Consider the following 11,557-nt stretch of genomic DNA (forward strand, 5'->3'; position numbering starts at 1 on the left):
CGCTCCCGGCCACCGCAGCCTCGACCTGCTGGGCTCTGGTGATCCTTCCGCCTCAGCCTTCCGAGTAGCTGGAACTACAGGCGTGCGCTATCACGCCTGGCTAATTTCTTGATTTATTGTAGAGATGAGGTCTCGCCAAATTGCCCAGGCCGGTCTCGAACCCGTGGGCTCAGGCAATCCACTCACCTTAGCCTCCCAAAGGCACGGGATTACAGGCTGAGCCACCAAGCCCGGCTGTATATTATTCTTTATTTAGTCATCTCTTGTGGGATACCTAGGTTGATTCCATATCTTAGCTATTGTGAATAGAGCTGCAGTAAACATGGGAGTGCAGATGTCTCTCTGATATAATGATTTATTTCCTTTGGATAAATTCCCAGTAGTGGGATTGCTAGATCATGTGGTAGTTCTATTTGTAGTTTTCTGAGGGACCTCCATTCTGTCTCCATAGTGGTTGTACTAGTTTGTATTCCCACCAGTAGTGTATAAGAGTTGCCTTTTTCCATATCCTTGCCAGCATTTGTTATTTTGTCTTTTTGCTAATAACCATCCTAACTGGGATGTGATGGTACCTCATTGCACTTTTGATTTACATTTCTCTGAAGATTAATGATACTGATAATTTTTTAATATATTTGTTAGCCATATGTATGTTTTCTTTTGAGAAGTGTCTGTTCAGATCATTTGCCCATATTTAATTGGATTTTCTTTTGATTATTGATATGCTTCAGTTTCTTTTCTATTCTGGATATTCATCCCCTATCAGATGAGTAGTTTGCAGATATTTTTTCCCATTTTGTAGATTATCTTTCACTCTGTTGATTGTTTTCCTTTGTTGTGCAGAAATTTTTTTTTTTTTTTAGTTGGAGTCTCACTCTGTCACCCAGACTGGAGTGCAGTGGCCACTTCTGGCCACCACAGCCTCTACCAGCTGGGCTCTGGCGATCCTTCCACCTCAACCTTCCAAGTAGCTGGAACTATAGGTGCGCGCTACCACGCCCGGTTAATTTTTGATTTATTGTGGTGATGAGGTCTCGCCAAGTTGCCCAGGCGGATCTCGAACCTGCGGGCTCAGGCAATCCACTCACCTCAGCCTCCCAAAGTCGCTGGATTACAGGCTGAGCCACCAAGCCTGGCTGTGCAGAAGTTTTTTAGTTTGATATAATCTTATTTGTATATTTTTGCTTTTGTTACCTGTATTTTTGAAGTCTTATTCATAAAATCTTTTTCCAGACTAATATCATGAAGCTTTAACCCCTAGTTCTTTGAGTTGGTTTTTTCCCCCCTTTTTTTACTTAATGGTCAATGTAATAGTGTAATCTGTGATTTTGTATACTGTGAGAGGTGAGAGTCTAGTTTCATACTTCTGCATACGGTTATCCAGTTTACCCACCACCACTTACTGAAGAGACTGTCTTTTCCTCAATGACTGTTCTTGGCACCTTTGTCAAAAATCAGTGAGCTGTAGATATGTGAATTAATTTCTGAGTTCTGTGTTCCATTGGTCTGTGTGTCTGTTTTTATGGTAGTAGCATGCAGTTTTAGTTATTACAGCTTTGTAGTATATTTTGAGGTCTGGTAGTATAATACCTTTAGCTTGTTCTTTTTGCCTAGGATTAACTTGACTATTTGGGATCTTTTGGACTTCCATACAAACCTTAGGAATTTTTTTGTGTTCCTGTGAAGCATGCCATTTGTATTTGGGATGAGGATTACATTAAATCTGTAGATAGATTTGGGTATTATGATAATGTTAGCAATATTAATTTTTTCATTCCATGAGCATGGGATGTCTTTCTATTTGATTATGTTTTCTTTTTTTTTTTTTTTGAGTTGGAGTCTCACTCTGTTGCCCAAACTGGAGTGCAGTGGCTTCTCCCGGCCACCGCAGCCTCAACCTGCTGGGCTCCAGCGATCCCTCCTCCTCAGCCTTCCAAGTAGCTGGAACTACAGGCGCACGCTACCACGCCCAACTAATTTTTTTGATTTATTGTAAAGATGAGGTCTCACCAAGTTGCCCAGGCGGGTCTCGAACCCGTGGGCTCAGGCAATCCACTCACCTCAGCCTCCCAAAGCACGGGATTACAGGCCGAGCCACCGAGCCCAGCTTGATTATATTTTCTTTAGTTTGTTTCATCAGTGCTTTTAGTTTTCCTGGTAGAAATTTTTTACCTCCTTGGTTAAATTTATTCCTAGGGTTTTTTTTTATAGCTATTGTGAGTGGGATTGCCTTCTTGAATTCCTTTTCAGCTAGTTCATTGTTTGTATATGAAAAAGCCACTGCTCTTTATATCCTGCAACTTTACTGAACTTATTTGTCAGCTGTAAGAATTTTTTGATGGAGTCTTTAGGTTTTTCTGTATTTAAAACGTTCTCAGCAAATAGGGGCAGCTTGACTTACTTTTTTCCAGTTTGGATTTCCTTGATTTGGATTTCCTTGATTTGGATTTCCAGTTTGGAGTCCTTGATTTCTTTCTCTTGCCCAATTGCTTTAGTTAGGACTTCCTATACACAGGTTGTTTTTGTGTTAAGTTCTATCTTCTGACCCCAATCCCAGCCTCAACTTTAGCCACTCTGGGTGGTAGGCAGTTGAGACTCTCAATTTCTACAGACTGTAGATGGAGCACAAATAGCCACTTCTCTCCTTACATTCCATTCTTCCATCTGTATTGTAAGAATCTGGCATGTTCATTCCTTTCTGGTGCTGCCCTCTTGCTCAACCTCAGCCATGCTAGAGCTCCCGGCCACATCCTGAAAATAATTAGCCTGGCCTCCTAGTGACTGTTTCTTGATTTGGCATCTGTCAGTAATACAGCTGATTTGCTCACCAAAATAACCACTAACCGCCCCTGAAGCCTAACTGCCTATATGTCATCCTAGTTTGCCATTCCCACAGACAGTTCCTTTGGCTCCTATTTTAGGGGAGTCTCAGCCCCAAACTGTGACTTTTCTTCCCATCGTTAAACTGAGACCCAGCTGGGAAAGTAAGGCTAAAACTCTGGCCCTATCCTCCCTTTCCCTGACCTGCAGCTGGCTAGGGCAGATGGAATTGATTTAAGCCCTGGACTAAAGCAGGGGTAGAGGGAGTGGGCTATGAAAAAGAGAGGCAGGCTGCTGGACTTCTTCAGAGGCTGGCCTGGCCAGAGGAGGCAGCATTCTGTCATGCTTACCCTCCTCTATAGCAAATCAATTTGCCATGGCCTGTGACTGCTGGAGCACTGGGTCTGGGACACTCTCAACTGCATATAAAATACGTTTGTTGCAGGCTAGAGGGCAAAGCATTTTTTGCCTTTTCTGTTTGTGTGGCAGACAGACCTGAAGATATTTGAAACTTAATTAAAGTTTTCAAACGAGAGTTGGACTTAGTGACAGCATTGTTAAGTGCTTGGTTTGTTTTCTCTTTCAGCTATCTCACGGGAGAGGGCAGTAGAGCTTCTTAGGAAATGTCTGGAGGAGGTGAGTAGTTCCCATGAGATCCTGAAAGGAATGTTCTGTCTCTGTTTGCTAGTATTGTTCCTGTTCCTCAGTTGCGTTTTTTCTTATCTTGACCAGAAGGTGTAATAAATACTCACTAACCAGATGTGAAGTTATTACCAGGGGTAGTTTGATTTGGGTAACAAGCTTATTTTTCTCTCATGGATCACTTCCTCATCAATGTCAGTTTTACAATTTAATTACTTTTCTTTCTGGCTTATCCAGACCAGTAGTTCTTGGATTTTAGTATGTATTAAAATCATCTGGGGAATTTTTTAAAAGAGGCAGATTACTCTCTTCCCCACCCCCCCAATTCTGATTCTGCTGTCCTGAGGTACCAACTGAGAATCTGTTTTAACTAGCAGTCCCAAGTGATTTTGCTACAGGTGGCAGCTGGAGCTATACTTGAAGAGCTACTGCCCTAGACTTTATACCTGCTCTGTTCTTGTGCCACCTGTAATTGCCATACTGTCTGCTTCCTTAATAGCACACCAGTCCTTGTAATCTGGAGAGGAAGCCTCACCTGAAAAATCAGGATCCAGAAAGCAACTAGGGAGCTTTGGGCAGAAGGGTATTGTAGCCTTAAGTTTGTGAGGCCAGGAACACACACCACATCCATTCTAATACTACTTAGAGGCTAAGGCTTTGGATATGAATGTAGGCTGAAGAGATCAGAAAGCAGCCCCATTAGGCTTTTTTGTCCTTTTTCTGTTCTTGTGGCCTAAGGATGAACTTGAATACTTGGTTTAGTGAAAAAGGAGGAGGATGAGAGCAGGTAGGAGCATTGGAAGTAATGTCATTGTGCCTCTTACACAAGCCTGTCATTTTCAGTTCACAGTGCCATCTCCCTCTTCCTCTTGTTTGTAAATCCCCCTTCCAAATCAGAAACTGAGGTAAACTCATGTGCTTTTCTTAACCATTCAGCTGAGAGATCGTATTAGTCTGGCAGCCCCAAGTGTTACAAGGGGCTGCCAGGAAGAAGCCACTGGAATAGCAAGTGTTCTTACACTTTATTCTCCACAGATCCTAAAGAGGGTCCTTTTAGAAACCTTATTTTCTTTTTTTTTTTTGAGTTGGAGTCTCACTCTGTCACCCAGACTGGAGTGCAGTGGCCCCTCCCAACCACCGCAGCCTTGACCTGCTGGGCTCCAGCGATCCTTCCGCCTCAGCCTTCCGAGTAGCCGGAATTACAGGCATGCGCTACCATGCCTGGCTGAATTTTTTATTTATTGTAGAGGTCTTGCCTGCCCAGGCAGGTCTCGAACCCGCGGGCTCAGGCATTCCACTCACCTCGGTTTCCCAAAGGCGCCGGATTACAGGCTGAGCCACCGAGCCCGGCTAGAAACCTTATTTTCTAATTGTCTCCTTTAAACAATTTTTTTATTAGTCCAGGCTCAGTGGGTCAGCCTGTAATCCCAGCCCTTTGGGTGGCTGAGGCAAGTGAATTGTCTGAACTTGCAGGCCCGAGACCAGCCCGGGCAACCTCGGTCTCTACAGTAAATCAAAAAACTTAGCTGGCTGTGGTATCACGCGCTTGGAAGGCTGAGGTGGAAGGATCACCAGAGAGCCCAGCAGGTTGAGGCAGTGGTAGCCCAGAGGCATGCCACTGCCCTCCAGCCTGGGTAACAGAGTGAGACTCCAACTCAAAAAAAATTTTTTTTAAAAAAATTAATAGAGAGGGAGGTCTTGCTATGTTATGTTGCTCAGGCTGATCTTGAATTTCTAGGCTCAAGCAGTCCTTCTGCCTGAACCTCCCTAAGTGCTAGGATTACAGGCTTGAGCCACCATGCCTGACTGGAGCTAATTTCTGACATAGGAGTTACCAACCAGAGAGAACTAGAAATGGAATGGACTGCCCAGCCCTCAGCTGCAGAGGATATGGGAAGCATCAAGGGAGAGAGGGCTGAAACCTGGGGAGGTGGACATTTCTGGGATAAGCTCTAAAGGGAGCAGGTGGAAAGCTTTGTATCTTATCTCTGGAGGCATTAAGTGGAATGTCCAGGAAGGATAGCGACAGAAACAAAGATTTCCTCCAGTTGTGCTCCTCAGTTATCTCCAGCCCGGTTAGTGGGGCTGTCCACTTCTGTGCACATAGATCACACTGCTCCTTTGGAACAGCCTCTCAAAGTCTTAGGAGAAGGCAGAGATGTTACTTTAATGACAGATCAGCCTGGATTGAAGGAGACAGAGCAGGGGTTGTTTGAAGTGTAGTTCTTTTGGCATTCTTCCCTCCACCTTTCCAACTGCACACACAAGCACACTCCCAGCTTACTGGTCTTTAGAATGGGTGTCTCACTGGAGAAAGGAGTTGAGACCTGGGAGTACACTGCTTTCGTCCAAGAGCTTACTCTGAGAGTAGTCACTCGTTATTAACTTACTGCCTTGAGACATTTTAAGAGAGCAGTCTGTGTTTACCAGACTGATTGGTAACAGGCTATGGGGAAGGAAAATTTAGATTGTCTCATTCTTTCATTAGCTGACTGACCAGACACAGGCTCCCTGCTGCATCTTCCAGTGCATGTTCCCTGCATCCCAGTCAGCCTCCAGTTACCGTTTGGGCTTTCCTCAGTGGCCTAGTACCGACCACCCCCAATAGAGTGTCAGTTCCATAAAAGCAGGGGAATTTTGTCTGCTTCTATTCCCAGAGCCTAGGACAGAGCCTGGTACATAGTTAGTGCTCAATAATTATTTGTTGACTGATTTCCTTTTTGTCTTTATGCAGCTCCAGAAACGCTTCATCCTGAATCTGCCAACCTTCAGTGTTCGCGTCATTGACAAAAACGGCATCCATGACCTGGACAACATTTCCTTCCCCAAACAGGGCTCGTAATGTCATGCCCTCCCTCCCATTTGCCAGGGAACTTTTTTTGATGGGCGTCTTTATTTTTTTCTACTCTTTGAATGTGCACTCTTGATAGATGGTTAATTCAGAATAAAGCTGAATGTGGATAAATTGAGCTCTCTGATCTGGGTCTCAGTTTACCTAACATCACCTCAGGAGCTGGAGGGAGCATTACCTTTTTTCCAGGACTATCTTTCCCCCTACACTTTCCCTCTGTTGATGCTCTCATTGCCCTTTAACTAGTGACCAGCCCTGTGTTCTGCCCCATACCCAGCTTCCTGGTCATCTAGCTCTTTCATGTATCTTGTTTGCTAATATCTCATTCTCTCTAAGGCAGTGGTGCTTTTTGCCCTTAAACTTAAAATTTTTTAAATTAGTTAACCTGAATAGGTAAAACATGCATTTAGTAACACTAATACAAGTAGTACAAAAACATGTAGTGAAAAATGTTTCTCCCATCCATATAATCCGATCTTTTCCTTTCTGGAGGAAGCTTCAGCTACTCATTTATTGTCTGTTTTTATCTATCTATCTATCTATCTATCTATCTATCTATCTATTTTGTTGGAGTCTCACTCTGTCGCCCAGACTGGAGTGCAGTGGCCGTTCCTGGCCACCGCAGCCTTGACCTGCTGGGCTCCAGCGATCCTTCCGCCTCAGCCTTCCAAGTAGCCGGAATTACAGGCATGCACTACCACGCCCGGCTGATTTTTTGATTTACTGTAGAGATGAGGTCTCGCCGCCCAGGCGGGTCTCGAACCCGTGGGCTCAGGCAATCCACTCACCTCAGCCTCCCAAAGGCGCGGGATTACAGGCTGAGCCACCAAGCCCGGCTATTGTCTGTTTTTAAAGAGATACTCTGGCTGGGGCGGTGGCTCACACCTGTAATCCCAGCCCTTGGGGAGGCCGAGGTGAGAGGATCACCTGAGCCCACAGGTTTGAGACCAGCCTGAACAACTTGGCAAGACCTTGTCTTTATAACTAATCAAAAAATTAGCCAGACGTGGTGGCGTGTGCCTGTAGTTCCAGCTACTTGGAAGGCTGAGGTGGAAGGATTGCTTGAGTCCAGCAGGTCAAGGCTGCAGTGGCCGTGGTTGCTGTAAGTGTGTCACTGCACTCCAGCCTGGGTGACAGAGTGAGACCTTGGCAAAAAAGGAACTATGGGAGTAGGACCTAGAAATCTATGTTTCAATAAGTCCTACAGGCGGTTGGGATATAAAGTTTAAGAGCCACAACTCCAAAGAAACTTCAATCTAGTGGTTCTCTATCATGACCAAAGAAAAGGATCACTTGGGAAGCTTTAAAAAAATTCCTACATTTAGGCTTCAAACCTACTCAGAATCTGAAGTAGGTTTGAAGCCTAATCATGTACATTAAAAAAGAAAATGCCTCAGGTGATTCTGATACACACATATAGTTAAGAACCACTGTTTTAGTAGCTTCAGTAAAAAAAAAAAAAAATCTGCATTATTTCCAAAAAGCTAGGTCAAGCATAAAACAGGTATCTGGTTAACTTCCTATGATACGTCAATTTACTGGAACATTATGCAACTGACAATAAGAGTTAGGCAAATCTGTATGTGCTGATATAAAACAGTCTCTAGTATACTGCTAAATGAAATAAGCAATATGTGGAATATTTAAAAAAATTTTTAAAGGGGGCCAGGCGTGATGGCTCATGCCTGTAGTCCCAGCACTTTGGGAGGCCGAGGCAGGAAGATCACTTCAGCCCAGGAGGTCAAGAACAGCCTAGGTAACATAGCAAGACCTTGTCTCTACAAAAAATAAAAGACATTAGTAGGGTGTGGTGGTACGTGCCTGTACTCCAAGCTGCTCTGTGGTATATTTATCAAAACCTAAGAAGCTAACATTGGTTGGTACATTAGTATTAACTAAACTCCAGCCTTTATTCAAGTTTCACCAATTTTCCCACTAATATCCCTAATGTCCATTTTCTGTTCTAGGATACAATCCAAATACCACATTGCATTTATCTGGGCATCACTGTTTTAAGAGACAGGATCTCACTGTCGTTCAGGCTGGAGTGCAGTGGCATGATCTTAACCCCCTGTACCTTCAAACTCCTGGGCTCAAGTGATTCTCCCACATATCTGGAACTACATTATCTTCACAAAGTCACAAGTTCTGGTATTTTTACTTCGCAGATCCCTTTTTTAAGTCTTCATTCCCATTCTGGTTTGTCCCTTCATTTCTGAGACTATTTTAACAGCCTCCTGGCTTTGCTATTTTAATCTCTTCCCTCTCCAATTTTTTTCCCATACTCTAAAAATCAGTTTGACTGTCCATTCATCTCTGTACTTAAAACTTTCTGATGGTTTTCCATGGCTTAGAGAATGAAGCCCAACTCTTAGATTTTACATGCTAGACATTTTATAATCCTTTTCCAACCCAGCTCCCCAGTCTTCTTTCCCTCTTCTTTATCTTATAAAGCCTGTGATCAAGCTAAATTTGTGACCTCAGTCACACATTCATGACGTCACACCTATATGCATACCTACTGTAAGAATGGTAAGCAACTGGGTGCAGTGGCTCACACCTGTAATCCCGGCACTTTGGGAGGCAGAGGTGAGAGGATTGCCCGAGTCCAGAGATTCGAGACCAGCCTGGGCAACTTGGCAAGACCTCGTCTCTACAGTAAATCAAAAAATCAGCTGGGTGTGGTGGTGCATGCCTGTGGTTCCAGTTACTTGGAAGATTGAGGTGGAAGGATCATTTGAGGCTGCTGTGGCCTTGTGTGTGCAACTGTACTCCAGCCTGTGCGACAGAATGAGATTCCTACTAAAAAAAAGAGTGGTAAGCATTGTTTTGTGGAACTTGCTACAGTTTGTGTGTGCGCACGTGTTGAGTTACAATACAGTGCTTGCTGGTACCTTTTTCTTCTGGATTTTATTATTTTTATTTTTGATTTGAGGTCTCACTGTCACCCAGGCTGGAGTGCAATGGCATGATCACAGCTCACCACAGCCATGAACTCCTGGGCTCAAGCCATTCTTTCACCTCAGCCTCTCAAGTAGCTGGGACTACAGGTGTATGTCACCACGCCTGGCTAATTTTTTTTTTTTTTTTTTGTAGAAACTGGGTCTTGCTGTGTTGCCCAGGCTGATCTCAAACTCCTGGGCTCAAACAATCCTTCCACCTAGGCCTCCCAGAGTGTTGGGATAACAGGCTTGATCCACCACACTCAGCCTGGATTTTATTTTTTTAAATGCCAGCTGTGACTTCTAAGTTGATTTCCTGAAGTTTGAAAAACACTGAAAATGTACCCATTCTTTAACACACTGCTCATAATGGTCTTCTGATTAATTTCCATCTGAGTTCAGGTGATTAATACACAGTAAACAATGTATTCCTTCCCAGGCTTGGAGTGGAGGGGGAGATAGGTTAGAGAGGAGCGCAGATGTTTTGCCTCAGGGTAGGGAAGCTCAGCTCTGAGTAGTGAAGGAATGGGAAGGCTGACAGGGAACCTCTGAGAGAGATGGGAAGAGGGCCCTGATGTGGCCTGAGAAGCTTCTGGTGTTTGCAGCTGAGCAACAGCGCTGGGCTTGCTCTGCCTGAAGCTCAGAGTCCCGTCACTGTCTGCTTGCCTTGGCCCTTCGACTGAAGCAAGAGAAGGTGGCACATTCTCGGATGCTCTACGTGTCTGCTGCTCGCTTGGCTCCTTTGTGAGTGAGTTATGAGTATGTGTGGGAGGAGAAAGACCTGCAGTTTGTCCTCACCTTCCTTCATGAGGATTGAGGGACAGAAAGTTTTCAAAGGCTTCACTTATTTCTCCTGGAATGCTATGTTCCTTCACAGGAAAATAGGGAAGTCATATCTTTAAATGTATATAAACTCTTAAACTCCTGCAATTTGAAAACCAGAATGCTTACCCAGTCTAAGTACCCTCCATTTAATGCATAGCTCCTTGCTTTGCAAAAAGGAAGCCATGTAAACTATCCGTGTATACTTTTTCTTTAATCATCATCTACTTTTCCTTAGGGCTAAACCCAGCTAGTCAGAGGCTAAAATACAATTTGTTTTGCTTTGGGGAAAAAAACTCCACAACTTAATGGGAAGGATCAAATGCTGAGTCCTTATTAGAAGCTTCTTATGCCACTTATTCAGTCTCCACACTGTAGTGCTTCCTCTGCACTGGTAATGATCCAGACCATATGCTGGCGTAGCAGAGCCTTGGGGCACGAGGGGCTGGGAGGACTTGCTTCCCCTTACTGGGGTCAACCTGTGAGCCGCTCGCAGGGGGCCAAGTGATACAGTAGAAATGAAATGAAGGAGCATTGGATCAGAGATGTGTGAGTCCCAATTTCTCGCTCTGTGATGTTGGGTAAGTTGCTCTGGTCTACAGTTTTCTTGTTATTATTTTTTGAGTCAGGGTCGCTCTCATTCTGTCGCCCAGGGTGGAGTGCAGTGGTACAATCTTGGCTCACTGCAGCCTGGAACTCCCGAGTTCAGGCAACCCTTCCGCCTCAGCCTCCTGTGTAGCTGGACTACAGGTGCATACCACCACACCCATTCACTTTTTTGATTTTTTATCAAGACAAGTTCACACTATGTTGCCCAGGCTGATCTGGAACTCCTGGGCTCAAGTGATCCCCCTGCCTTAACCTCCCAAAGTGCTGGGCTTACAGGCATGAGCCACTGTACCTGTCCAATTTTCTTATTTCTAAAATAGAACTTGGTGAGGACTACATAGTCCTTTGCTTAGGGAAAGTTGTCCAGCCCAGAAAAGTTCTTGATATACTAATTTCTTCCTTGTTTACCTTCTGGATATTTACAACCTTGTATTGATTTGTTGCTATATGCCAGGCACTGTATATAAGTGCTATATATATACTATTTAATCCCCTCAGCCTCCCGTAGTCTAAGATAATTTTGGTAGTGGAATGTCTCTTGTCAGGCCCTGGGCTTTGTGTAGAGCATACTTCCAGCCTCCCCCCACATTCCTCTTTTCATTTGGGTTAGCTGAGATTTTGAAACTTCTTGGGAAAAGAAGTCACATCTTTGGACCTTTATCCTGGGAGATGATGCCTCAACTCACCCATATGAAAGGAAGAGTGTTCTGCTTCCAGGTTTCTGGCAAGAGACAATCACTACCAAAATTATCTTAAGACTGGGACATCGAGGGGATTAAATAACAGATATACACAGCGCTTAATACAGTGGCTGGGGCCAGGCTCGGTGGCTCAGCCTGTAATCCCAGCACTTTGGGAGGCCGAGGTGAGT

The 11,557-nt window shown here is 44.4% G+C and overlaps 1 protein-coding gene across 6 annotated transcripts in view; it reads left to right on the plus strand.

Annotated features, from left to right (window-relative positions):
- The window catches only part of PSMB2 (proteasome subunit beta 2), a 40,444-nt gene extending 34,013 nt beyond the window's left edge, over positions 1–6,431 (plus strand). For all 6 annotated transcript variants that reach the window (XM_021718136.1, XM_008069189.1, XM_021718137.1 and 3 more), the window contains 2 exons: positions 3,407–3,456; positions 6,197–6,431. In XM_021718136.1, the coding sequence (XP_021573811.1) occupies positions 3,407–3,440 (34 nt within the window). In that variant the 3' untranslated portion in view covers positions 3,441–3,456; positions 6,197–6,431. The remainder of the gene's footprint in view (positions 1–3,406; positions 3,457–6,196) is intronic.
- The last annotated feature ends 5,126 nt before the right edge of the window (positions 6,432–11,557 follow it).

This window comes from Carlito syrichta, unplaced genomic scaffold, assembly GCF_000164805.1.
Source record: "Carlito syrichta isolate Samal-C Ts95f unplaced genomic scaffold, Tarsius_syrichta-2.0.1 Scaffold311852, whole genome shotgun sequence".
NCBI lineage: Eukaryota > Metazoa > Chordata > Mammalia > Primates > Tarsiidae > Carlito > Carlito syrichta.